Consider the following 27,952-nt stretch of genomic DNA (forward strand, 5'->3'; position numbering starts at 1 on the left):
GCTTGTTAAAAATGCAGATTCTGATTCTCTGTGTGTGTTTGGAGGGGGGTGGTTTGTGCTGAGATTCTGCATTTCTAACAAGTGCCTAGGGGATGCACAGACCATACTTTGAGTAGGAAGCTTGTAGGTAACATTGTGTAATTTTATGTTTATATTTCCATTTATAGTTAAGAACACACACCCCCCAACCTCCTGGTATAGCTTTTTATAATACCAACTACAGAAAGTAAAACTGACAAGCTGTTGACAGAGGAGTCATGGGCACTGGTAAGGCAGAGAACAGAATGCCTGGAGAAAGAGTCTGTGGATGATGGGGTGTGGGAGACACACTTGCTAATGGCATTTCATGGCACATACATAGAATTATGTCCCTCTGGGGTGTGTCTGAAGCCTAGCATTAAGATGTTTTATCTAACATTTGATGAAGTTGCTGAAGTATACAACCCAAGAGGGATGGGAGTGGGTGGGGTAGGGAGGTCATGATACAATTTACTTACTCACTTCTCTCTTGATGGACATGAGATGTTTCCATTGGCTTCTTCCTATGACTTATTTCTGTAATGTCTGAATTTTGTACCATCTGTTACTTTTGTGGTCAGGGAAAAATAAATAAGAACCAGAGCTCTGGGGCAGTGGGGTGGGTGGAACCAAAGGATGAGTTTCCCTCAATTTTAAAGAGCCCTTGCAACTCATTGTGAAAAAGTGATAAACACTCCAAAACAAAGATGTTAATCATAGCAAACATTTATGCAGCGTTTACTATGTTCCAGGAACATAGGGTTTTTGCATATATTAATTAATCTTCACAACTACCCTATAAGGTCATAGCATTACTATCCCTTCTTATAGATGAGGAAAAGAGACACAGAGAGGTTTAGTAACTTGGCCAAAGTCACAAGCTTTGGGATTTGAACCCAAAGCTCTCAACTACTACTACCCTGCTTCCCAAGAAGTAAGGAAATGAGGTAAGATACCGATCTCACTCAACATATTGCAGTTCAGTGATTCTAAGCACATTTTCACATTCAAACATCTCTGGAATCAGGACGCATCTCACAATCAATGGTTTCTTAGATTCAGTGAAATAGAGTAAGAGAAATGCAAATTAAAACCACCTATCAGATTGGCAAAGAACAAAACACTTGATAACACAGTGCATTGGCAAGAGTGTGAGGAAACTGGCACTCTCAAAAGTGGTGAGTTTACACTTGATCTTAGCCAAAAGGCTGAGGAGTGATGAAAGTGGTGAGTTTAGATGGGTAATTGGAAGGCAATTTGGTGTAAGCTATCCAAATGGAACACAGACATCCTGGGCCCAACAATTCGGTTTCTATGATCTGACCCCTCAGGTCTCCTGGTCCTCATGGGTGAAGACTTAGGTTCTCCTGTGCACACAAATAGCAGTTCATATTATCCAAGACTGAACACAACTTCAATGTCCAACAAAAGACTAGTTAAAACACGAAAGTCCATTCTGAACTTGTAGTTGGAATGCTACACCACTGTCAAAAAGAGGAAGGAAGCATTGATATAATACTGTCTCCAAAATACACTAGGTGAAAAGGGCAAGTGCAGAACTGCATATGGAATATTCTACCTATGGTGGGAAAGCAGGTGCAGGGATGCCTTGCCGCCTGTTGGAGGGACTTGCAGGGGTCTTGTTGCAATAATGGCCTCTGAGAAGGGAAACTGAGGGCTTGGAGGAACTCCAGTGGGAACAGTTTAGTCTTCACTCTAGACCAGGAGTTGGAAAAGTTTTTGTTTGTTTGTTTGTTTGTTTTGTAAAGAGCCAGATAGTATTTTATGCTTTGAGGACCATTTGGCTCTCAACTTTGCCACTGTATTAGACAATATGCAAATGAACAAGGGTGGCTGTGTGCCAGTAAAATTTTACCACCACACTGAAATTTGAACTTTATGTTTTTGGAGATACTTTTTTTCCTCCCCACAACCACTTACAAAAAATGCTCATGGGGCCATAGAATAACAGCTGGGCCAGATTTGGCTCACTAGTGGCAGTCAGCTGACCCCTGCTCTAGATCATTTTTGTATTTATTCTTATTCTTTACATTATGAATGGATTACCTATTAAAAAATGTTTGGGGCGCTTGGGTGGCTCAGTCAGTTAAGCGTCCAGCTTGATTTCTGTTCAGGTCAGGATCTCGGGATCATGAGATCAAGCCCCATGTCTCTCTCAAGTAAATGAAAAAATAAAATCCTAAGAAAAAATATTTAAAGGATAGCTTGAAATTTTTAGGTTTTTCAAAAGGGGGTGAATCATGTGAGACCCTGGGGGCAGGTGCCCCACCCAGACCACCTTTAGGAAGAAGCCAGCACAGAGGAGGATGCGTGATATTCCCAGACAAACTGGAAATACATGTTTGCCCTGCACTGCTACCTGCCCCACTCTACCACCAGATAGCAGCACGACTCCACTGAAAAGCGGGCCATCCCTGCACCAGCTGGGAAGCTGAGGGCAGAAGTCAGCCCGTACACCTGTTTTATTTTGCTTACCATATGCTTAAAAAATGGAGCCAGCATTAACAAAGAAAAAAAGTCTGGAATTCTAGTTCCTCTATAATCAATCAGCTGATGTGAGCCGCAGCTGCCCTCTGGGCCTGATGTCCCCAGGGCATCTGGGTCCGCAGTGTCAGCTGCTTTTTCTCATCCTGAGTGTAGTAAGGGACACATTTCTCACTTGCCACCTGCCTCCTTACCTCCATCCCTCCACTGGGGCTATCAGCAGGTGTTAAAGCATAAAGGCTTTGGGTCAGATCAGGGCTTAGATTCCAGCTATGTGACAGCTATCAGCTATGTGACCCTGGGCCTGTTCCATGACCCAGCTCCTTGTCCTTGTGTGCAAATGGGGCTGCATGTACTCACCTCTCAGATTCAATGCATGGAGCTCTGTGCAGTTTGGCATGAGTAAGCGTTCAGTGGATATGAGCATTTTCCCCTGCCCAGCCCTCCTAGGCACTTTTTTTGCAATACCTCCATCTCACAAATGACCCCAACACTCCCAGACACAAAGCATAACTCCTGGTTCTGAAAGTGTTTTTCCAGCCCCCGGGATTTAGGAGCAGTGAGACAAGTTCTGCGTGTGAGGTATGGCTCTGTCTTAGCCATGATATCTTGGGCAAGTCAGTTCATCTCTCTGGACTCAGACTGGGTTCTTTCTTTCTTTCTTTCTTTTTTTTGCTTGTTTGGGGGTAATTAATACAGGTTGGGAGGCCTGGAAAAAAAAAATCTCGCCACCAGGGCCAATGAGCAGGAACCCAACCTCTGTAGCTCCAAGGCTGCTTATCTGATCCTTCTGAAGTTTGGCTGTCTGTCCCATCTGTTGTAGACTTCTTTGACAACACCTTACTTTTTCTTTTTGGGAACAAACCATCTCTCCTTCCTCTCAGTCCTGTGGCTTGGGAAGTATCATTCCCACCCCTAAAACTCCAGGTTGGTGTGTTTCAAACCCGGCCAGCCAGAGCCATTCACCACCACGAGACCCAATTTGTCCCAGTGAGAAGCCTGCCTTGGGCATTTGCTGCAACCACAGGCAGGGGAAACTTTTTCCACTGAGATTGCAGAGCTTGTCCAATGTCAGGTCTCAACTCAGGGAAAAGCGGAACTAGACTGACCAGGGTCTGGTGAATCATGTGAGCCCCTGGGTCCTGCCAAATCTTAAGTCACAGCCACCTCCTCTCAACTCTTCAGTTATAGGAGTTAAATCATTCTGGCTATTTTTACTTAAGCTATCATTTTCTGTCACTTACGAATTGAACTCTAATTCCCCTTTTGTGGTCCCCTCGGACAGTTACAAATCTAGTGGTGGGCAAACTTTAAGGAAAATTAAGTCATGGGTCACATTTTTACAAAAGCTTTATCTGTGACCACTCTAAAGAGTATTTTATCATTTCTCTGTCCCCCCCTTTTTGCTAGTATTGCAGAAACTATCTAGCCCAGACTAGATATTGATTGTAATGTCTGTATGTTCACTACTGAATCTCATGGGAAATTCAGCACATGGGAGGTGCCCTAGAATTTCTTGTTCAATGAATAAATGAACAACATACTCATTTGTCTAAAATGTCCAGTGTCTCCCAACTTCCTCAGCCTGTAACAAGCCTCTAATTTTCCAACCATATCATCCACTTTCCCCTGTTCACTTCAGTTCAGCCCCACTGTCTTTTAACCTCAGACTTGTTCCTGCCTCAGGGCCTTTGCATTTACTGTCCAGTCTGCTGGTCTCTTCCCCACAGCTGGCTCCATCTCCTCCCACGGGTCTCAGGTCAAATGTCCCTTCTCAGAGAGACCCTCCCTGACCACCCTGCTTTTCCAATGTGATTATTTTTTACCTTCTTTACAAATCACCATCTGAATGTACATGTGCATTTATTTATATTTATTGTCTCTCTTCAGGAGGTCAGCTCCGCCAGGGTAAGTCTTTGTCTGTCTGTTCACTGCAGTGCCCAATGTCCAGGTTGGAGCCTGGCACACACCAGGTGCCAGTAACATTTGCTGAAGGAATACACTAATAGGGATTTGCCTTCATCACTCTATCATGATCTCCTGCAGGAAGACCATTCCTCATCCAGTTGTGGGTCCCCTCCAAAAGTGTTTGGAGCAGACGGCAACGTTAATTCACTGTCTCAGGTGACAAAGCTCCCATTTGAGCCTAAGGCTGGAGGAGAGGAGCTAGGAATGGGGTAGGGGTGGGGCCTTATCCTCTAGGATCTTTAACCACCCCCCAACCAGCCAACCAGGAAACACCAGGCAGCCAAGGTTAAGTAGACTCTTGCTGCTTTGTTATAAATATATTATGTACATCCAAAACATGACATTAAAATATTACTCCGTGTTACAGAAAAGATATTAAGGCTTTCTATTATTTACATTAAACAAGCAAGCACCTTTAAAAAAAAAAAAAAAACCAAAAAAAAAAAAAAAAAGCCCCATTCTTCCTTCTCTGACATTCCCCTAGCCAGAGGGGACACCATGTCCCCTTCCAAATGACCACGACCCTTTGCAGGGGCTGCACTCTGTGAAGACGTCCTCTGATTAGAGATATCAGCTCTGGCTGGAATCACATGGGCAGATGGGGAGGTGGAGGAGAGAGGGGGTCCGGGCTTGGGGAGGGGGATTCCTGCCTCTTCTGGCCGGCTGCCCTCAGACCCTTGCTGCACTTTGCCATTCTTGGGTGAACAGGTTAGGATGCAGGTGGTGCCTGGGGCTGTCCAGCCATCCAGGCCTTCAGGGTCAGTTCACAGGGCCATGGCAGGGCAATGCTCCAGGGACACTCCGGTATGCCTGGGAGCTCCTCAACCACTGGGGGCAAGCAAGGAGAGACAGCTAAGACGACTCAGTGGTCCCAACGCCAGCCACGCTGAAGGGCTGCCCGGTGAGGAAGGGGTAGGGGTGGGCTGTAGGGGTGCAGGGAGTGGGTGAGTTTCCCCTCTACCCAAGGAAGGGCTGGCACAGCGGGGCTCCTTTTTCTGCAGTCAGGCTTGGAGACAGAGCAGCTCAGGTGGCTGGGAAGGGGCCCAGGAAAGAAAATGAAAAAGAGGAAATGAAAAAATCAGTGGCTCAAGTATTCTGTGTCACGAGGGGGTGGGCTGGGGGTGCCCGGGCCCAGCCCAGGAGGCGTCCTCTCCATCTGGAGGGGGCCAGCACAAGGAGGCTGGAATTTGGCAGATGGCTTCGGTTTGGGGGTACAGGGGCTGGGGAAGGTTGGCAATAAGGTGGCAGGCTCGGAGGAGTTATTTGATCTTCTGGGCCCATTTCATGTCATCTGCCCGAGGCTTCTCGCCAGTCAGGCCCTGGATGAGGTCCTCTAGGCGTCGCCAGAAGCCTATCTTCTCCAGGGGGTAGTTGAGCCAGCCTGCAGTAAAAACAGGGCATCGGAGGGTTGAATGGGAGAGCAGTAATAGAGGAGATGGAAGGAAAGTTCTGGCTTGGCTGGGGGCAGGAGCAACCAGGTACGTATGTCTGTATGGGGCAGGGGACAAGGGTGGACTGAGGATCTGGGAATGGGGCCCTCCCACCCATGGGCTTAGGGGCTGTTCACACATGTCTCCATACCCTAACTCACTCACTTTCCCACCAAGGGCTTACTATGCATCAGGCGTGGTGGCAGCATTTCTTATCATTGGGCTCACCTGCCACCTCTTCCAGGAAGCCTTCCTTGACCCCATCACTCACTTTTGTTTCATTATAACCTTTATGATGACCTGTAACCATTCTCATTAATCCACCACTTTCCTGTTTTGTGTTAGGTTTTCTCCCCAATGCCCAACTAGAATGTCCTGCTCCACCCAACCAAACCCATGTTTTTCTACTGTTGATCTTGCGGCACATAGTAGATGCTCACTAACATTGCTTACAATCTTCTTTCCTCTGTTACAGCTTTTCCCCCAAATCATGAGGTAGGTACTATGAGTCCCACTTTCCAGAGGTGAAGACAGGCTTGGATGGGAGTCTCCCAATGAGTGGGTGGCCAAACTAGGATTGACCCTTGGCCTGGCTGAGCAGTTAGTTAGCTGAGCTCCTCAACAGCCTAAATTCGCATCCCTCCACCTGCCCTCAAAGAACATGACTTTAGGACATACAAAAAAAATATTTGTTGTGGTTCTCAGTTCTGTCCCCTGTAAAAACCAGGGGCAGTAACTCATCAAGTATATATTACATGCCGAGCAATTTGCATCTGCCGTCATGCTATTCACACCCTGGCCCTGGGGAGGTGGTCTGTAAGGAGGCGGCTGCAGCCCCATTCCTTGGGGGAGAAAAAGGACATCCAGCGAGGTCTGAGACCCCGAAAGGCCCCTGTGGAAGAGAGGCCAGTTGGACAAGCTGGACTAGCTTGCTGTCAGTGTCGTCGGCACCTCTGCTACACTTAATTTTCATGCCAGCTGGCCCCGGAAAACCTCCATTTACTTTTGGTACTGGTTCGTTAACTGCCAATGGCATGTGGGTCTCCTTAGAGTTCCTCAGTCACACCAGGCATGTTCCTGCCTCGGGGCCTCTGCACTTGCTGTTCCCTTTGTCTGAACTGGTCTTTCCTTACTTGGCTATGGGGCGCCTCCTTCACTTTTCTTTTTTTAGATTTCTGACTTCCTTATATGAACAGTGACTCCTGCCTTCCCACTCCAGGACTCTCTGCCCTTCACCCTGCTTTGTCCCCTATAACATTTCTCACATCTTGACTTTGTCATCTCCCCTCTACTCTGCCCCTAATGCCCTTCACTCCAGCCACACTAACCTCCTTGCTGTTCCTCAAACCAACCAGGCACGTGTGTTCCTCCTTCAGGGACTTCGCACCTGCTGTTCCCGTTGCCTGGAGGGCTCTTCCTTCAGATCTGCATTACCTTCTCCCTCAGTCCACATGTCACCTTCTCAGTGAGGCCTTTGGTGACCACCTTATCTCAAGGGCAAAGTCTCCCCCCTTTTCCTTCTACCCTCTGCTCTCATTTGCTCCACAGCAGTTAGCATTGTTAAATGTACTACTCATGTATTGTCTGGAATGTCCCCTATTAGAGTGGGAATGCCACAAAGGCAGAGATCTGTGCCTGTTTGTTGAGTGCTGTGTCCTAAGCCCAGGACTGTGCATGGCACACAGTAGGTGCTCAAAAAACATCTGCTGGATGGGTGGGTGGAATCATAACTCCGTGATGTGGGCAGTGGGAGTGGGAAAGGTTGTCTCCCTTGTACTGCTGTGTCCTCAGCACCTAGGAGAATGCCTGACACATAGTAGGTCCACGAGTATTGTAAGGGCATGTTCTTGCAGGGCAAGGATTACATGACCTCCTACTGTGACCTCTGCCCTATGACCCTGAGGATGGAGCTACAGCTGGAGGTGGGGACAGCCTGTTCCACGCCACCCTGTAGCCGAACCTGTGGTGATGCAGAAGTAGGTCTCGTGGGGAGAGACATGGTGGATGCGGTGGTGTTTGCGTGGCAGGATGATATGCCAGTCCTGCAGGAGGGTGACCCAGCGTGGCAGCCCAAAGTACGTGTGTGACCACTTGTGGATTTGGTTGGTGAAGGTGCCGAAGATGATCAGGCAAAAGACGAAGCACTCCCAGGGGTACAGCTGCTCCAGGGCTTCTGCAGGGTGGGGAGAGGGTGGTGCCCACAGGGCCACAAAGTTGTCACAGGGCAGGGCCTCCGCAGGCCTGGCCCTCACCACTTGTTCCTGGGCAGATCCCAGGCCTCCTTCCACCCTCCCCCATGGTCTTAGGCAAGTTCAGACTCCTTTCTGGGCCTCAGTCTTCTCTTCTGTGCAGTGTGCAGATAATGGAGTAAGCATAAGAAATAGTTATAAATGTTGGCTCTGGAGTCAGGCAGAGCAGGGTTCAGGTCTGTGCTCTAACACTTCTTGGCTATATGAGCTTGGGTCAGTGCCTCTGCCTCTTTGAGTCTCAACTTCATCATCGGTAAAATGGGAGTAAGTCTTTGGGTTCCCTAGAAGCAGAGCCTGAGACAAGGGTTCATGTGCTCATAATTTATCCGTGGGAGAATGGGGGGGGGCGCATCCTCTGTTCAGTAAAACATCTCAGGGAGTGAGGGAAGCAGTGGGAGAACTAAGCAATGATGGGGTTGGGGGGAGTCTTGTCTCAGCCTGATCCAGGGGGCAGCTCTGGAGGGTTAGTGGGTCTACAGAGTTGATCCCACCCAGAGGTAAGAGGCCTGGTCTTCTGTAGACTTTCCCTCTCACTTTGGGCTTAGGCTTTGGGCTTATCCCAAGGGGAGAGGTGGAACCTGCTCTGGCAGTTCTCAGAGGGGACAGCTGGGAGTAGTTGGCAGCCACCACTCACGGCAGCTAGGGGATGGGTGCATACCTGAGTGAGAGGATATAGGTGGGTACTGCAGCACCCATGATACCACAGAAACTCATCACATCTAACCAGAGCGGGGCTCCTTTCAGGATCAATGAGGTGTCAAGTTGTTAGAATAAGACCTGGTACAGAGGAAATGCATATCCTCCATCTTCTGCCCACTTGACAGATAAGGTAACTGAGGCTCACAGAGGTGAAATGACTTGCTTTTTCTCCAAGATAGGGAGGGCAGAGATCAGAACTCAGAGCTTCCTGAGTTCACAGCCGGCATTCTTCCTCCTGAGCCAGGGCAGCCAAGCCAGCAGCCCTCAGGGCCAGGCAGGTAATGCAGATGCACAAGGTGGTCCAGGTGCAGGGCAGCAGGGAGCATTGGGGACTGCCTAAAGGTGGTGGCTGCAGCTCCGCTCCCGCCCAGTGAAGCCAAATAGGAACAAGGGCCTGGGATGGCCAGATTGGATGGTTCAAGAGAAGCTGGGAGCACAGATTTTTATGTCAAATGGCCCAATTTTACATGTTGATAACTAAAACATTTTTTATGACGTTGTGAGGGGACTCTGCCCCCACAGACCCCTTGCAGCCCACCACCAGTGGGCACACTCACCAGGGCTCTGGGTGCGGAACTTGTAGGCCATGTTTAGCAGAGGCAGCAGCGTCACCAGGCAGTTGTCCCCGTTGGTTTCGATGAAGTCATGTCGTGTAATGGCTGTGGGGTCAATGTGATGCTCCCGGAAGGGTCGAATAAAAGCCTGGGTGAGGGCAGGGGTAGGGGGTGGGGGAGGAGAAGGGATACATCGGCCCAGTCAGCCTGTGTGGCCAGCCTCTCTCCACCGCCTCCCGGCCTCTGGGATGACAGAAGCCACCAGGCTACTGATGCAGAGCCCACGGGGCTTCAGGGTCCAGTCTAAGCAGCTCTAGCAGAAGCCAGTCGAAATGACTTGGTGGGGACCTCGGGATACTACTGCCCCACTTGGGGCCGCAGTCCCCCCATCAGGGGTGTGAGGGGAGTTGGAGACCCACTCCACCCTAACACAGCCGCAGACGCCCTGCACAGTGGCATGGGGCCTTCTCTCTTTCTCCCCAGTGCCCCACCCCTCCTGGGAACAGCCTCCCCCCTCTTCCTCTTCTGTAGGTACAGGTTGTTCCTCTGGGGCGGACCGCCTCCTGCTAGTTTAAAGTGAGCACGTGACTCTGGCTGGGCCAATCAGGCCCTCTCTCTGCCCCAGTGGCTGGCAGGGATGGGCACATGACCCGAGCCGGGCCAATGGGAGAGCGCCATGGGACTTTGGCTCTCACCGTGGGAAAGGAGAGCTGGCTCTCCACTGCCAGGGCCGACCTGGCAGGACGGTGAAGGAGAAGCCTACGTGACAGTGGAGCCAACAGAGAGGAAAGCAGACGGAGACACGGAGAGAGACCAGAGGGAGTCAGGAGAACGTGGTATGACTATGTGTGCTGCCGGACGCCGCCGCACTTCACCTCTGCTCTACTTCTGAATTTTCCAGTTTCATGAACCAGTACCTGGGTTTGGGTGAGCCAGCTTGTACTGGGCTTTCTGTCACCTCCCAAGAAGTCTGACAGAAGGTAAAGTGTGATTCAAGCGCACAGTGAGGCGCAGCAGGGCTGGCAAAGGAGAACAAGGCGTCGCCCCCAAGTTCAAGGGCTTCAAAGCTTTCGGATTATCCCATGCCTGATGCTTTTGCGTCCAGAAAGTCCCAGGGGGTTTTCTAGACTGTTTGGGTCCCGGATGGGGTGGGAGATGACATCAGACTGGAACAATGGTTTCCCTCTTTCGCACAGGGCAGCAGGAAGCTCGGAGAGGACGGGAGCTCACCCGAGGTGAGCCAGCCCAAGCTCCTGCTGGACTGCAGGCCTGGGTCAGCATACGCACCTTCCCCACGATGGGCAGCTCCACGGAGCCCCAAGTGTCAGCTCCCCAGTGCACCAGGCCAGACAAGAAGTCAACAATGAGAGCGCCTGCAACTGTGGACAAGAGAGGGTGAGGTGGGGCTGGGGGACCCAGAGGGGGCGGTCCTGCTCACCCTCCACCCCGAGGCAGGGCGTCTGCCTTCCCTCGCCTGCTGGCTGGCTCACTCACTCACTTGTTATGGGAGGTGGGGGTGTCCCTTCTCTACCTGGGTTGCTTGCTTCCCTGTGAATGGAACCTGAGGCACAACACTCCTGTCCCTCTACTTGCTCTGTCCAGGGGATTTGTGGGGACTCATCTGTTCGGTGGGTCTGGAGGAAATAAACTGGGCATGCACAGACCAACTCAGCTTTTCCCCATTAGGAGCTGACCGTGCCCTTCTCTCTGGCCCCCAAGCACTCCACAGAGGGAAGCTCGCTCTTGATGCCAGTGACTAGATGGAAATGTCCTTCTGGGGTCTGGTGTTGGGAAATACCTCTGGTGCAGACAGGAGCTTTCCTCCCTGACCTAGCTTTTTTTTTTTTTTTTTTTTTTAAGATTTTATTTATTTATTCATGAGAGACACACAGAGAGAGGCAGAGACACAGGCAGAGGGAGAAGCAGGTTCCTTGCCAGGAGCCCAATGTGGAACTAGATCCAGGACCCCAGGATCACAGCCTGAGCCGAAGGTAGACACTCAACTGCGGAGCCATCCAGGCATGCCCCGACCTAGCTTTTATCACAATAAATGTCATGATTTGGTTTCTGGCAGCCTTTTCCTTCTTGACTTTCCCAATGTATTCTGAACTGGGCTGAGGTTCCCTCAAAGACCCCAACACCATTCACTCACTTGAGGGGGTCAGTATAAGACAGAGGCTGAGAGCTGTTAGATCTGGACTTAAATCCTAGGTGTCTCTCACTAGCTGTGTGACGTTGGGCATAATACTTAACCTCTCTGTGCCCTAATTTCTTCTAGGTAGATGGGAATGGTGATTACGGGAAACAGCTACAGGAAGCAGCTGCCATTTATTGAGCAGTTTCAGTGCTAGACACAAGTGCTTTCCACACTTGAGCTCAGTGGATTTTCAGTTTGTTCCAAGTTGGGACCGTCCTCATGCTCCCCTTATAGCGGTGGAAATAGGAAGCCTGGAGAACAGAGGTGACTAGGGCAGAGGCCACAAAGATGGCAAGTGGCACAGTCTGGCTCTTAACCTGCCTGGAGGTCCAAATCTAACACAGCAGGATGCGCCACCACCCCTGTACAGTGGAGAAACTGAGGCAGAGTGGCCAGCTACCTGTGCAAGGTAACACCCCAGTGCTATCTGGCATCAGTCCCCCTGCTCACTGCCATCTCAGCCCTTCTGGCTTATTCCCTTTCCCCTGTACACCCTCACACACCTCTGCATCTCTCTCTCTGCATCTGCTGTTCCCTCTGCCCAGAATATTCTTTCCCCAGATGTAGCACAGCTCACTCCTTCACTTCCTCCAGGTCTTTGCTCAAACATCTGCTGGGAACACCTGATCTAAAATTAAAACCACCCCCATCTTCCAGCATTTCCTGTCTCCTGTCTTTCTTTTTCTCCAAAGCACCTATCCTGGTGCACAGGCAGCGGGCTTCACTTTTGTTTGCTCATGATCTCCCCACTCAAGAGTGTCAGCTCCACAAAGGCAGGGGTTTTAATCTTTTGTTTATGGCTGCATCCCAGTTCCTGGTACTTAGTAGGGATTCAATAAATACTCCTTGAATTAATCAATGTAAACCACTGAGTACAGTGCTTGGCACATAGCAAACACTCAGTACACAGTATTATTGTTGTTCTGGGGTCATTTTGTCAATCAAGCAACATTCTGTGAGGACTACTGGGTGCCAAACTCTAGAGCCAGAGATGCAGCAGACACTGAGCTCACTGTCCACTAGGGCAGAGTGATAGGATGGGGTGGGGGCAGGCTGTGAACCATGCAGGTTACAAAAGCAGTTTCGAGTGCAGTTTTCTGAGTCCCAGGACTTGAGGCAAACCCTTTCCCTTCTCCTGCACAGATTGTTTCTCCCTGTGAAATCTTCTGAGGCCCAGCTGGGGCCATTTAAGGATTCTTTGTGTTCTGCTGGGGTCCTCAGCTCCTTGGTGACAGGGGACCAGGGCCTTGGGACACTGTGTAGGCTGCAGAAAAAACCCCTGGATGCTAACCAGGCTGGGAGTCCTGCCCCTCGGTAACAGTGCTAGAAGAGTGGACCTGGGCTAGGGGAACAGGGGAGACGATTTTATTTATGGGTGCCTCAGTCAGTTAAGTGACTGCCTTTGGCTCAGGTCATGATCCCAGAATCTTATTCCCTACTCAGTCATATCTCTCAAATAAATGGATGAAAACTAAAAAAAAAAAAAAAAAAAAAAAGATTTTATTTATTAGAGAGTGAGCGAGAGAGCACAAGCAGGGGGGAGGGGCAGAAGGAGAGGGAGAAGCAGCCTTCCTGCTAAGCACGGAGCCCGAATGGAAGGCTCAATCCCAAGACCCTGGGATCATGACCTGAGCTCAACTAAGGCAGTTGCTTTACTGGTGAGCCAGCCAGACGCCCCAAGCCAAGGGGCGTCTTCTGCACTTGCTGTTCCTCTACCTGGCACTCTATCCCTCCCTGAAGATCCTTGAGTGGCCAGCTCCTCCTCAGCTCAGGGCAAACATCACCCAAAACCCCTGGCACATCCATCCTCTCAGGCAGATGCTCTTGGTAGCATCTCCCTGCTTTATCTCCATCATGGCATATCCTTTTTATTGCTGAGCAGTATTCCATTGTCTGGATGTACCACGGTGTGTTTATCAATTTAGCTGTTGGATGTCTGGGTGGTTTCCAGGTGCAGCTGCTAGGAGTCAAGCCACTGTGAACATTCACACACAAGTCTGTAGGCAGACATATGCTTGCATTTCCTTTGGGTAAAGATGACAGCTATTTATTTGTTCTCACTCAACATTTATTGAGCACTTAAAGGTAACAGACCTTGTGCCAGCACCTTAAATGTTTTATCTCTCTTAATCCCTAAACTGTACCACGGCCATTCCTAAGCCGGTTACACATCTTATCTCCTTAATCGTCCTAAGCAGTTAATCCTGGTAGATGACAAGAATGATAATAAAAACAATATGTATGATAGTGGTTAACAGTTACGGAGCACTTCCCATGTGCCAGGCACATGGTGTTAAAAGGTGTTAAAAATGCATTATTGGGGAACATAACTCCCATGCCTTAAATATGGACTCTTCACAATGACTTCCTTCCAGGGAAGATACTGTATGGAAAGAGGAGGAGGGTAACTTTACAGTGGGGAAAGCTGACAAACACTCCGTGGGCCAAGTGGTCAAGGTCAACATCACAGTCTAAGTCATGTTGATAGTACATTCGCTAGCTACGATGTGATGGAAATGGTATTTTACCTCTGAGCTCTTCCTCTCCCCAAAACAGAATGTGGTCTATGAAAAGCACCAGAGGGATCCCTGGGTGGCTTAGTGGTTTAGTGCCTGCCTTCAGCTCAGGGCGTGATCCTGGAGTCCAGGGATCGAGTCCCACATTGGGCTCCCTCCAGGGAACCTGCTTCTCTTTCTGTGTCTCATGAATAAAATAAATACAATCTTAAAAAAAAAAAAAAAAAGCACCAGAAAGGAGCACCTAGGTGCCTCTGTTGCTCAAGCGCCCGACTCTTGATTTTGGCTCAGGTCATGATCTCAGGGTCCTGGGATTGAGCCCCATTTCTGGCTCCCTGCTCAGTGGTGAGTCTGCTTCTCCCTTTCCTTCTGTTCTTCCCCCTTGTTTGTGCTCTCTCTCTCTAATAAATTAAAAAATCTTTGGGGAAAAAAAAATGAAAAGAAAAGAAGAAGAAGAAAAAAAACAACCCCAGGCAAATTCCCAGAGAGGGGCATCCTATGAAATACCAGGGTTCCTCAAAATTGTCAAGGTCACCAAAAACAAGGAAAGTCTGAGAAACTGTCACAGCCAAGAGGAGCCTAAAGGAACATGATAAATAAATGTGAGTGGGATCCTAGATGGGATCTGGGAGCATTAAAAGGACATGTTAGGTAGAAACTAAGGAAATCTGAAGAAACTATGGACTTTAATTTATAATAATGTATCCATATCAGTGCATTCATTGATTGTAACAAATGTATGACACTAGTGTAAAATATAAGACGTTAACAATACGGGAAAGTGGGGGCAGGGGACATATGATGGGAAATCGCTGAACTATCTGCTTGTTTTCTGTAAATAAAGTCTCTTTTTGAAAAACTGCATCACCTTATTTCACATCCCTAGTGATGGGTCCCCATATATGCCGACTTTCCAGAGGAGGAATGAGACTCAGATGGTGAGGGCAGCCGTGGCTGCTGGCAAGTGGGGCTGGGGACCATGGTGAGGCTGGTTCACGTTGACACCAAGCCTTTGTGTCCAGGTTTGAGAAATGGGGATGTTAACAGCACTTACCTTACAACTGGTTAATAAACTGGTTAATAAAGTCAGTCCCTGGTACACAGTGAGTGCTCCCAGGGGGAGCTCCAGTTAGTAGTTTAACTATCACCCCCCTCCCCAGGCCTCAGTCCCATCATCTGTCAAATGACCAGCACCTGGCCTTAGCAGGCTGCCGAACAGGGAGGGATATGTGCTTTGAACAGATGTCAAGAATTATTTTTGGAGAGAAGGAGCACCCCCCTCCTTGGGCTCTGTGATCCCTGGGCTTCTGTAAGCAGCTGTTTCTAGAGCAGTGACTCCAGGACTCCTGGCCTGCTGCCTGAGGAGGCTTTCATGGCGGGGGGTGGGGGGGGGGGGGGGGGGGGGGGGGGGGGGGTGGCGGGGGTGGCAGAGGCTAGCACACAGGGCGTCTTTGTCCCAGGGCAGGTGGCAGCAGCTGGGGCTGGGCTCATCCTGGGGGCACCCCATGTGCGGGACACTGGAACAGGGTACGGGACAGTAAATAACTCACTCCAGGCTACCGTAACCCACCGGTGACCTTGACATAGTCCTTGGGCGCCCTGGGGCCTTCATCTGGCCATAGGTCACCCAGCTGTGACTTGTTAGCCCCCTCCCATTCCAAGGCCCCTCCCATTCCGAGAGCAGCTAAGACAGGAGCTATCTGCTGAAGGCTGCTCCATGGGGGTCTGGGCCAAATCCTGGCTTTACCACCTTTTACCAGCTTTCAGCTTGACTCCTCACCTGACCTGAGGCCATGTGACCTCTATCCTCATCGCCAGTCTTTGCATTCCCTGGGCTCCCTAGTCTGGAACACCCTCCCCTCTACCAGTCTGCCAGAAAATTCCTACGGACTCCTTGAGTGTCAACTTAACTCACAGGCACTTTCCTCAAGTACAGCAAATAGCCAAGGCTCCCAGGCACACTTACTTCTTCACACCTTCCTTGACCACAACACTGCCCTTGTCAAGGTCACTGATGGCCTCCATGTGGCCAAATCCAGTGGTCCCCTCGCTGCCCCATCCTGCTGGTCTGCTCAGGGACCACTCCCAGTTGACCCCCACGTCTTCTGGGGACACATTCTCTTCCTGCCCTCTGCAACCCCGCCCAACCCCTTGGCGGTCCTTCCTCCCGGCCAGCATGGAGGCAGAGGGGCCTGTGGCCTCTTCTGAACTTGCACTCAGCCCCTGGGGGCGCTCCGTCAGCATCTGAGCTTCAAATACCTCTTCTACTGTGAACACTCCCAGATTTCTATCTCTAGCTGCCTTCCCTGGACTCCAGACTCAGATTTCCAATTTCCTGCTCGGTACGGTACCTCGCCCTGGCTCCCAGGCAGGCAGCTCAAGCATCCCCCCTCAAGCCACCTCTTCCCACCTCAGTTAGTGGCCACCTCACCCCTTGCATCAAAGCCTGAGAGGTGCCACTGACAGGCCCTCTCTCACCTCCACAGCTGACCTGATGGGATACTCTGGCTGCCTGCCTCACACAGCTCACCGAGAATCTAATGATTTTTCACCACCTCCACCGCCTTACCGGGTCTGGGCCACCATCCTCATAGCCTCTCTGGTCCTCCCTGCCCCCTTCCTTCCCCGCCTGCAGCTCCCTGCAGGAAGCTCACCAGTGGCCCCCTCATGGACTGTAGAACAAAACCCCAAGTCCAGACCACAGTCCTGCAGAGGCTGCGCCCCTCTCGGACTGCCTCTCGAGCTGCCACCGGCTATTTCCTTTGATCAATCTTCTTTAAAAAAAAAAAAAAAAACTTTAAAAAATTTTTTATTTGACAGAGAGAGAGACAGCACATACACGCAGGGAGAGCAGGAGAGGGAGAGGCAGGCTCCCTGCCAAGCAAGGAGCCAGATATGGAGCTCGATCCCAAGACCCTGGGAGCATGACCTGAGCAGAAGGCAGACACTTAATCGACTGAGCCACCCAGGCCCCCCAACCCCCTTTGATCAATCTGCTCCAGCCACACTGGCTTCCCGGCTGTTCACTGGGCACACGCCAGCCTCTGGGCCTCTGTACCTGCTGTTCCCTGCTGCCCCTCCCCCACACATCTGCTTGGCCTCTTCTCTCACCTTCTTCACTTTTCCAGAAGAGCCTTCCCTGACCTCTTCACTCTTTCCTGCCTGTTCGCTTATCTTGATTTTGCTTGCCAGCATTGCATCATCTGTCCGTGTTTATTAACTGGGCACCTTTTCATGCTTCCGCCTCCCCTGGTTTCCAGGGCCTGCCAGGGGCACCGGAACCTCTGGGGAGATAGTGCCTGGCTAGAGGTAGGCTCTGCAGACTGGCACGGTGCCTGGCCTCCTGCGTGTTAACACACAAATCAGGGTGGCTACTTAAATCGATTAGGGACTGTGCAAATACCACTATCAGGAGATTGTCTGCTCTTATCAGCTCAGAGGCAGAGGTGTGGGATGGGGGAAGTGGTGTCACACGCCGTGACTGGACAACTAGAGGGTTCCTGAGCCAGGGACTGGAAGCTCGAATCTCGACCAGGGCAGGAAGGTGGTGACCTGCCTGGGACACCCATCCTCCTGGGTCACACAACACCCACTTGAGCTCTGACATAGTCTCCTAGCAGTGCTAACTGGAGACTGTACGGGGCCCTGCTGGGAGAGTCTGGCTCGAGAGCTGGCAGGTCTGGATGTATGATTCCAGACTCTGCTGCTGCACCAGGGAGGGCCAACGGGCAAGTGTCTCGGCCTCTCAGGGGATAGTGATCAAAACCTCCTCACTAGGTTGACACTAGGAGTTACAAGTGTCCAACGTGTGGCTTGGTGCATAGCAGGCACTTGGGAAACATGGTGAAGCAGAGCGGCACACATCAGGTGGGGCCTCCTCCCCACCTCTACTTGGTCACTGGCCCCTCAGCTGCTACGCACACCTGTATTTTGCCCTCACAATCAGCCTCAATTTGTAGAGGTGTAAAAACAAGGCTGAGGAACTCAACAACCTTGGCCCCACAAGCCATGAGCTTGTGGAGCTGGGACCTGAACCCAGGGGTTGCCGGTAACCACCCCCAGATGGGGGAACAGGGCTCAGGCTGGTCGCATTCCTGCCCTTGAATGTGATGCTCTGAGGCAGAGACACTGCAGGTGGGGACCCGCTCAGGCCTGGGCGAGGGGGCACATGTGGCTCCTCAGATGGGGCCCAGGCTCCCCAGCATCGGATGGGTTAACTCCCTCTCCTCCAGCTGGCCCGGCCCCCGCCCCCCCCCCCCACAGGCCCACCCCACTGCAGACCCAGATGGCTCTATTAGCCAGCCTGAGCACTATTGGCTTAGGCGGCCAGAGTGCTTTTAATGAGATTGTGGGAGCTGAACACTTAGGGAGGCCCAGGCGGACAGACCAAGGGCACAGCTGCCCCCTCCTCCTGGGAGCCTGGGGCCAGAGGAGGTGATGAGTGCCTGAGTTCGAGGGCAGAGGGGAGGCTGGTGCGTGGACAGGAAGAAAAGGAGTCACCCTGGGACCTGGGAGTGGAGATGCTGAATGAAGAACTATGTTGTGCTTCTGGCTTGAGGTGGACACTGGCTGGCCCTTCTATTAGCCTCAGTTTGCTCATCTGGAAAATGATTACCAGTGTAGCACCCACCTCCCTGGCTGTGGATGGGGGAGGACTGACCAATGGGAAACACTCAGCGGGTACTGTAGTTACAGCTTGCTCATTCATTCACTCTGATTCAATAAACATTAATTGAGTACCTACTGTGTGCCAGGCCTCGTGCTTGGGGCTGGGGCTGCAGCAGTGAATACAAAGCATGCCTACTCTCAGGGATCTGAGATTTGAGTGGAGGGAGAGATACTGAGCAAAGAAATATATTGTATAGCAGAGTATGCTGAGGCGATGGTACGTGGCAGGGCTGCCATTTTTGAGGGGTCATCAGGGAGAGCTTCCCTGAGGAGGTGACCTCTAAGTAGAGACCTGGAGGAGGAAGTGAACTGGGCAGGTATCTGTGGGAAGAGAGTTCCAGGCACAGGAACAGCATGTGCAAAGGCCCTGAAATATGAGTGTGTCTAACAGTACATGGTGGAGACATAATGAAGAGGCCAGCGTGGAGGGAGTGGAGGCCCCAGAGGATGGGAAGGGAGATGAGGTCTGAGGAGGAACCGAGGCCAGGCTGTACCGAGGAGTTGGTGTTTTATTCTATGTATACAGAGAATGGGGGTATAGTGTGACCTCATCAAGGATCTAATGGGATCCTTCTGGCTACCAGCGAAGAATGGACAGTGGGGGCAAAGGGAAGGTGGGGACCAGGGAAGAGGCTCCCACGAGAGTCTGGGCAGGAGAAGTCAGTGGCCGGACCAGAGTGAGGACAGTCGAGGTGGAGAGTAATGTTTGGATTCTGGGTGCATTTTGAAAGTAGTGCCAAGGGCACCTGCTGAGAGTCTGGATGTAGAACAGAAGAAAAAGGAACTGAGGATGATGTCCAGGGTTTTGGCCCAAGTGAGAGGAAGAAGAGAGGCATCACTGGACCAGAGGCGGGGTTCCCACAGCATGTACTTGATTCACACGTGCACAGAGACGCATGCACACGCATGCACACACACAGCCACACACCATTACACATGTGTGCAAGTTGCCATCAGGGTGGCACAGACACCAGGGAGGTCCCTGACCCCAGGGGAAACCGAGGCAGGCAGAGGGTCCACAGGCACTTACCGACACCCAGCATGACGAGGGGCGTGTGCTCCCAGCGGGCCAGCAGCAGGAGATGAGCCACGTTGTGGGCAATGAGGCCAAAGCACAAAACCACACAGCACCACTCCTGGAAGCGCTTGCCTGTGGGGACAGGAGGCCAGAGGTGAGTGCAGGGCTGGTGGCGAAGGCCAAGGGGCTGAGGACCAAAGCCAGGCAGAGCTGGACCAGGACGAGCTCTTCCGCCGTGTTCAGTGAGTCTGAAGTGCTAACCACAGGCTGAACGCTGGGACTGCCATGTAGAAAAGGCTTCAGCCTACCCATTTCACAGATCATGTCACTGAAGCCCAAAGAAGGGGAGGAGTCTGCCCAAGACACTGGTCCATGAAGCTTGCCTTACGTACGCTAATTCTTTGACAGGCGGGACCAGAACTTGTCTTCTGGGCTCTTGTGGGTTCACTCCAGGGACACCCAAGGGAACTTCAATGAGTGCTTTCTTTTTTTTAAACTGACATGGTGGCATCACTTGTCCCCTTTTGTATGTAGTTATTTGGAGGTGGAGGCTACCAACACTTTTTAACCCCAGAGGAACAGATCCTGCCCAACTTTCAGCAAGCAGGGCTCCAGCGAGTCAGGGATTTAGGAGAAATGGGCCTTGATGACTACTTCTAGGGCTCCTGCCAGAAGCAGGGGGTCAAGGAACATGACACTGGAAAGAAGAGGCAGTGCAGATGAAGGTTTGCAAACTCCCAAAGCCTCCGGGGGCCAGGCAGGTGATGTGGAGTAAGGTGAGCTGGGTGGGGAGCCATGCGATGCAGCACAAGCCCTTTGGAAGGACGGTCACTCACCAGCATCTTCCTGCCAGGTGGGAGTATAGGCCCAGGGTGCTCAAGCTTCTCATTCCCAAGAGAAGCTAGAAATCTGGGCATGGGTGTGAAATCTTTTTAAATCTCCTGCCACATATTTTTAAAAGGCATGTGAGCTCAGACAAGCTGATTCACTCACTGCAGCTCTGTTTGAGGTGTCTTTTGGGGTATCTACACTGGAAAAAACGGAAGCATCCAACGCCTGGGGGATCAGCCAAATTAATTTGGTCCACGGCATCTCTGCAGCCAGGAAGAAAAAAAAAAAGCCTGGGCAGCTGTTTATATGTGCACATGGAGGATGTCCAGGACATACAGGTAAGTGCAAAAAAGCAAAGCGCTAACAGCAGCCATTTATGTAAGAAAGGAAAAAGCTATCTAGTCAAGACTGGCTTTCACTTCCTCCCCTTGGAATTTAATATTTGTGAATGTACTCCTCTATCAAAAATCTTTTCTTGTAATTGTAAATTAACACTTAAAAAAATGAAAGGGAAGGAAAACATTGCGTGGGTGACACAGAATGTGCTACAGGGCCCCTGGGGATGTTTTCCCAGGCAGCTGGTCCCAAGGGCATGGAAGACCTTTAATGATAATAATTTCCTTATCATTAGTGTTTAACATCTACTGAGCACTTGCTATGTGCCAGGTATCTGCTGAGGCGATGCCTTTTTGCAGACGAGAGATCGGCGGGTCAGAGTAGTCCCAAGCAAGTAAGTAACCTAAGGCTGCAGAGCTAGCCAGCGACACACTAGGATCCTATGGCCAGGCAGGTCCTTATGTGTGATTAACCACCGAAGGGGACGTGGCAAATGGAGAGGGTTCCTCCTGTGTCTGTCCTCTCGGTTTCCTTCACTCCATTCTCACCTGGAGTGTCTCTGGCAATGCCCTTACAGATCTCAGCCTGGAACCTCTACCTCCAGGAGGCCATCCATGATGCCTCCTCTTAGGACTCGCCCAACATGGGGCCCGTCATGAGGGATTGTCACTGCCCCTATGATATCTATCTGCCCCTACCCAAATGTGAACTCACAGGAGGCCCAGGACCACGTCTGGCTTGTTTACCAGGGCCCTGGCACACAGCTGGTGCTCAGTAAATGCCCACAGAATGAACAAATTCCTGAACATCATCTTAGAGGACAACTGCCAGGCTTTGTCTCTGGGTGCCCCTCACCAAAGCACCTCAGAAGGAAGGGCCGTAGCCAGGACGTACACATGCTATCATGATAGCCATGCTATCATACTGTGCCCTGGGCTGGAATCAGAACAGCTGTCTTCCCTTTGCCATATGAAAGACCGAGGGTCAGAGGGGAGAAGGGGCATGTTCAGGGCTGTCTACCCTTGGCCCTCTTTTGCACAGATGAGGACACTGAGGTCCAGCAAGGGCAAGGGCCCCAGCAGCAGTCACACAGCAGCAGCAGCGAGCCTAGAACCTGTTGCATCCCACTTCTTGGTCAGTGGCTGTTTCTCTTGGTTCACGTGACCCTGTTGCTCCAGCGTCCCCTACCTGGGGTCACTGTAATCTGGCCCAGCGCGGCCTTCCCCTTTCTGGTTCCTGTTTGTGGCCCGGACGTAGGACCCAGAAGCAGAAGTCTGCAGGGTACAGGTAGGGGGGTAAGGAAAAGTGATTCTTCAAGCCAGCCTGCCTGCCTGACCCCTAGCCTGCAGAGCCAGCAATATGTGGGGGTGACACACACCAAGGCCTAGCACAGTGGGGTGCGGGGTACAGCCCACAGCAAAGATGCCGCAGATCAGCTCCCGGCACATTTTGCTCTCAGCTTAAACACACACACACACACACACACACACACACACACACACACAATTCCTAATTTCTTGCTTCCCTTGAGAAGGCTCTGGGCACCCCAGGCCTGAGCAGCAGTGGCTGCCTGCCCCCACCGGATGGGGCGAGAGCTCCTGGTTCAGCCGAGTCCCCAACTTCCCCTGCGACCTCCTATTGGGTGGCTACCTTTGGGGCAGCCCTGCAGTCATCTGCATTTTTGAGCTGGAAGCACAGTCCCTCATTTAAGTCTCAATCCTTCCAGGGATGAGCTATATGATCTCACTCCCCAGGTGGGGAAATTGAGGCTCAGTGGGTGAAAATGAAGAGCTGGGTTTGGATGCTGGGCTTGTCAATGGGACACATTAGCCTGGATGTTCTGAGGTGTCCTGGTTCTAAAGAGCCCCCAACTCTCTCCCCGTGTCTTGGAGAATGTCCCCTAAATTGGAATAGTTTCCCATCTAAATGCTTTCTGTCGTTGGCCTCTGGAATCTGGATCCTTCCCAGACCAAGTGCTTCAACTTTGATCCATAAAAAATCCATGTATAATAAGTGAGCATCTACTGTAGGCCAGGTACGAAGTAAGCATCTGGAGTTTCACTAGAGCATCTGTCTGGAGGGCTGGTGACAGAGTGGGCCTGGTGTCTGCGGGAAGGTGTGAGTAGCCTGATGGGCGCTGCACCGGGTGGTGGCACCAGCGAGGGCCACCAACAGGGGTGGACTCGGCCCATCCCTGGGGCCCCCAACGTCTCTGGTGGAGCATCTACTGTAGGCCAGGAATAAAGCCAGGGATGAGCTGAGCCAGCCCCTGCCAGACACCGTGGGCTGGGGACCATCTGTCCTGTCCTTCAGAGGGAGAGACTAGGCCTGAGGGATGAAATGACTGGTCCAAAGTCACAGCACGGACAGTCAGCCTGGCAGGGTCTGCTGGGTCAGATGGTCTCAGTGGTGTCACTTTACAGATGGGCAGACTAAGGCCTGGGGGAGAGAAGGACACAAGCACTCGGGCCACCTCTGGCAGAGCGCTGGGCCTTGTTTTCCGGAGCTGGCCCCCAGCCTGGCCTGGGTCCATGATCTGGGCTCTGAGTAATGGCAGTGAATGCCTGCTGGCCTGGGGAGATCAGGCTTGTGTGCGGTGGTTGTGGAGGGCTGGGAGGAGTCAGGGAGGCCAGGCGCCAGGCCTCGGCCATCTTTGCTTTCCTGGGGGTAGGCCACAGCGGCCAAGGGCTGGCATCAGGCCCACCTCTTCATGTTTCGGTCAGGCAAGCCCTGAATAACCTGTACTTTTGATGGCTCCCGGCATCGGGAGTGGAGAGAAGGCAGGAACCAGAGGAAGACAGAGGAAGAGAGACACACAGATAATCAGAGACAGAGAACAGGAATCAGAGACATGAAGAAATGAGAAATGGAGAGACCGGAAGAGAGAAAAACAGAGACACGAAGAGATTATAGGGAGACAAAGAAAAAAGACAAAGAGCATGGCCGGAGAGGACAGACAAAGAAGTGGAAAAAGAACGAGACTGTGGGAGACAGGGACAAAGCTCGGCCCGGAATGGCAGGGACCAGGCCTGGCCAGGGAAGGGGTCCATGTCTCTGGCTTCAGTCGGGCCCACTTTGAGGGACTTTCCCCTGACCCCAAGCTAAGAGATCCTTGTGTCCCCTGGGGCCAGAGGTGCCCGTAGTCAAGCCAGGGTGGTTTGGACAGCCGGCCCCAGTGATTCCCTGGAGCCACCCCCAGAGCCCCGGGCGCATGCACACTGCAAGGTGTCAGCTGGTACCCGCAGGGAAGCTAGAGGCCAGTCTTACCCCGGGGGTGGCCCAAGAGGCCTACCAAGCGCCCCAGGTCCTTCACAGATCCTGGCATGGGGCAGGCTGCAAACCCCAAACCCGGAGTGCGGTGGACTGTGGGACCCTCCGTGGCTTCCTGGGACCCACAGGCCCCAGGGATGGGCCGAGGCCACCCCCCTTGGTGGCCCTCGCTGGTGCCACCACCCGGTGCCGCGCCCATCAGGCTACTCACAGCTTCCTGCAGACACCAGGCCTGCTCTCTCTATCACCGGCCCTCTAGTGACCTGGAACATTGGTCCCCTCTGGCACACCCACCCAGGGCTGCCTCACTTCCACAGTGAAGACCAAGAACACGGAACCTGGAACATCCCCCTCCTTCCGCCAGTGTTCTGGTTCTGGCTCTGCTGCTAACCGGCTGTGTGACTGTGCGCAAGGGCCTACTCTGCTCTGCCTCGGGAAATTTCTTCGAGATGGACAGGGTGTTCATGAAGTGCCAGGCGAATCACACGAGGGCAGCCTCTGGCCTCACTGCTCTACCCTCTGGGAGGGGCAGATACAAGCTTGATCTCACACAGGACAAGCATGAGGAAGAACACACGGAGGGGCTGGGCTCTGAGAAGACTCCGGGTGCCAGGGTGGGGACAATGGGGTTAATACTGAGGGGACACCTCAGACAGCTGCAGTGAAGATGAAAGGAGAGCATCTGAAGAGAATGTGCAGCACAGGCAGTGCTTGGTAAATGTCAACTATGTTAACTGCCTTGTTATTGCTGCCAACTGTCACGGTGCCAATCCACATCTGGCCCCAAGAATATCAAGAATTCAGTCCTGGAACACAGAAGCTTCTCCTACTCTCCCCTTGCTCATTTTTCTCCAGCCCATGGGACTCTTTGGTGTTCTACAAACACTCCGGGCATGCTCCCACCTCAGGGCCTTTGCACTTGCTGGGTCCCTGGTCTGGGGCAATCAATCCTTCCTGAAATATCTTCAGGTCTCCCTCCCTTCACATCTATGTTCAAATATTACTCACTCAGTGAGGCCCTAACTGTTCCCTCTCTAATAAGTTACTGTTCCAGCAACATTTCACTTCCTCCTTTCCTGCTATGTGTTTGCTCCATAATGCTTGCCACCACTGGGCATGTGAGCTATTTTCTTTATTTACTGGGTTTAGTAAGATGCCAGCTGTTTTTTTTTTTTGTTTTTTGTTTTTTGTTTCCTGTCTTATTCACTGCTTTGCTCTCAGGGCCTAGAACAGGGACTATGACGATGGTGCTCCATATGTATTGAGCCTGGTTCCTCATTTCATAAGTTGGGTCCAGAGAGGTCCAGGCACTTCAGCAAGGCCACACAGGAGAGCAAGAGAGACAGGGGAAGGGAGACCTATGAAATTTGAAGAAATCAGTCTGGCCAACCTCCCGCTTCTCCAGTCTTTACTCCTCACCTCCTGGCCTCCTCTCAGCCCCAAGTCAAGAGAAGTAAGGCCTTTACTGAACGCTTGGGGCATCCAGGAGGCTGTCTGCAGCCTCAGATCCCTGCGTGGCTGTTCTTCAGAGGGTGAAGGGTATTTGGGGAAATCAGAACCACTATGCAATCACGGTGGAATGAAGAAAGGGGAGTCTCCTGGGGGAGCTTAGAAGGACTGAGTATGATTGGTTAAAAATGGGTAAGGTTTACCCAGGTGGGCAGAGCTGGACACCAAAGGAGGAGGCCTTTGAATTCTTACTCTTCAGTCTGGGAACCTCAGGTGGTGAGTCTGAGGACCAGAGAGGTGAAAAGCTTACTCCAAGACTCAAGGGAAACACCAGACAATTGGGTCAGCAATACGGAGTGCCTACTATATGCCAGGCACTGCAACAAAGTGGATGAACTCGTTTCCTCTTCCCCAAAACACTAAGGAACAGGTAAACTTTACTTTATGCCCATGTGAGAGGTGAGAAAACTGAGGCGCAGAGAAGGAAAGTGGCTTGGCCCAGGTCACGCAGCAAAAAGCAGTCAGGATGCCAAGTCCCGCCTGTCCCAGGGAGTGTAGGAGGTTTTAAGTCCATAGGCTAGGTGTTTTGGGAATAGGCTAAAGAAACCATAGCATCATGGGCTAGGTGCCCAAGTCTTTTTTAAGAAAATAATAACACCCAGAGCATAGAATTACAAATCCAGAAAGGCCTCTGGTGACTTAAGATTCAACAAGAAAGCAAATGGTCCAAGGTCACACATCCAGTGATGGCAGAGATGGTATGCAAACCTTGGCCAGCGTAGAAAGCCTCACTGGTGACAGTGAACCCATGGCCACTCCAGGCCAAGGGCTGTGTATGGTGGCTGTCCCCCCGGCATAAGGAAAGATGTCAGAATATTTGACAAACAAAGCTTGATGTGATGGTGACATCCAGGCAGAGGGGCCTTGTGCAGCTTCCAGTCACCTGACTCTGGAGTTCTCAACGGCACTTCCTTAACCCCTGGGGGCAGAGGGCCCAGGCATTGAGATCCCTTGGGCCCTACTGGAAGTCAGAGAGGCGTGGGGAAGCTGGTGTTTGCTGGAGCATAAATAGTAGGCACAGCACGAAGGAGCCAAGAATCATGGTCTGAGGGCAGAACGGGGGTAAGGGTCTCTAAACTGTGGTCTGGTTTGGAGAATGAGGGGGGCTCTGGCCCCAAGTCCTAATGGAGGGGGCTAATATATGCAATGGGAAAGGAGTAAGGGCTGGACTTGGGGCTTGCATATGGGAGGAGCTTAAACTGGAAGATTTACAGTGCCCTCACCGATCGGGATTCCCGAATAGAGTGAGAGATGAGGCTCCTCTCTGCTGGGGGAGGGGGTGGTCTGTGGCCACCGAAGCTACAACTAGAATGGGACTTGGGGGAAGGGCGGCGTTTGGGGCGCTAGGTAGCCGAGGGGATCCTTGAGTTGGGGTTCCTAGAGCAGGGAGGCTGGTGTGCTCAGATTTTGGGGGGGGGGAGTGAGGTCACTGTTTGCTGCCCAGGGCCCTGGCTGGGGCACAGATGGGGCCCTAGGTTGTGAATTCCGGACCGGGGAGACCTGGGATGGAATGTGACTTTTAAGAGGCCGTGGGGGGAGGGGGGAGCGTGCATGTAGCTGACGGGCTGCCTCCAGCTCGGACAGGGTCCTGGATGGGGGTCCCTAAGTCCAGGGGCTCTCTTTGCAGCCACAGATGCTCTGAGGCTAGGATCCGGATCCGGGGGTGCCATGGGAGCTCCGTACGTGGCCCGGGGAGCTGATATGGCAGTTCCCTGATATAGGGATTGTCTGTGCGTCCAGAAAGCCCCGTGGCTGGGGCTCCGGCTCGAGCTTGGACGGGGCGCTGGGGTGGGGTCCCCGGACTTGGGGGCGCTATTTACAAGTTGAGAAGCCGAGGCTGGGGTTCAGATCGGGGGACCCGGGGTCGCTGTCCGCAGCCCGGGCTGGTGGCTGCAGGCCCGGAGCGGGGGCCGGGGGGGGGGCCCGGAGGTCTTACCTGGAGAGTAGAGCGCGGCCAGCTCGCGGGCCCCGGCGTGCTGCGCGCCCCAGCGCCGGCAATACGCCGCCTCATCCTCGTCGAGCTCCGGCTGCTGACCTGGCCCGTCCTCGGCGCCCGCCATGGCCGCTCGCCGGGCCCGCCCGGTGCGCTCTGCTAGCGGCGGCGGCGGCGGCGGCAGGGCCGCGGCACCGCGGCGAGATCACGCCGCCCAATGACCGCTCAGCGCCGGGCGCGGCGGCGGCGCG

General features: G+C 52.3%; 1 protein-coding gene across 2 annotated transcripts; it reads right to left on the reverse strand.

Annotated features, from left to right (window-relative positions):
* Window positions 1-4,381: 4,381 nt before the first annotated feature.
* LOC611401 (plasmanylethanolamine desaturase) lies at window positions 4,382-27,861 on the reverse strand. 2 transcript variants are annotated; one of them, XM_038572579.1, is made up of 6 exons: window positions 27,705-27,861; window positions 19,835-19,954; window positions 10,711-10,802; window positions 9,427-9,571; window positions 7,882-8,094; window positions 4,382-5,872 (listed from the first exon to the last, which is right to left on the reverse strand). In XM_038572579.1, the coding sequence occupies exons 1-6, from the start codon at window positions 27,826-27,828 to the stop codon at window positions 5,751-5,753; spliced, it is 816 nt and encodes a 271-aa protein (XP_038428507.1). In that variant the 5' UTR covers window positions 27,829-27,861; the 3' UTR covers window positions 4,382-5,750. The 2 variants fall into 2 exon arrangements, with proteins under 2 accessions (XP_038428507.1, XP_038428509.1); XM_038572581.1 differs by lacking the exon at window positions 27,705-27,861 and adding an exon at window positions 24,471-24,603.
* Between the last annotated feature and the right edge of the window lie 91 nt (window positions 27,862-27,952).

This window comes from Canis lupus, chromosome 24 (genome assembly GCF_011100685.1).
Source record: "Canis lupus familiaris isolate Mischka breed German Shepherd chromosome 24, alternate assembly UU_Cfam_GSD_1.0, whole genome shotgun sequence".
NCBI lineage: Eukaryota > Metazoa > Chordata > Mammalia > Carnivora > Canidae > Canis > Canis lupus.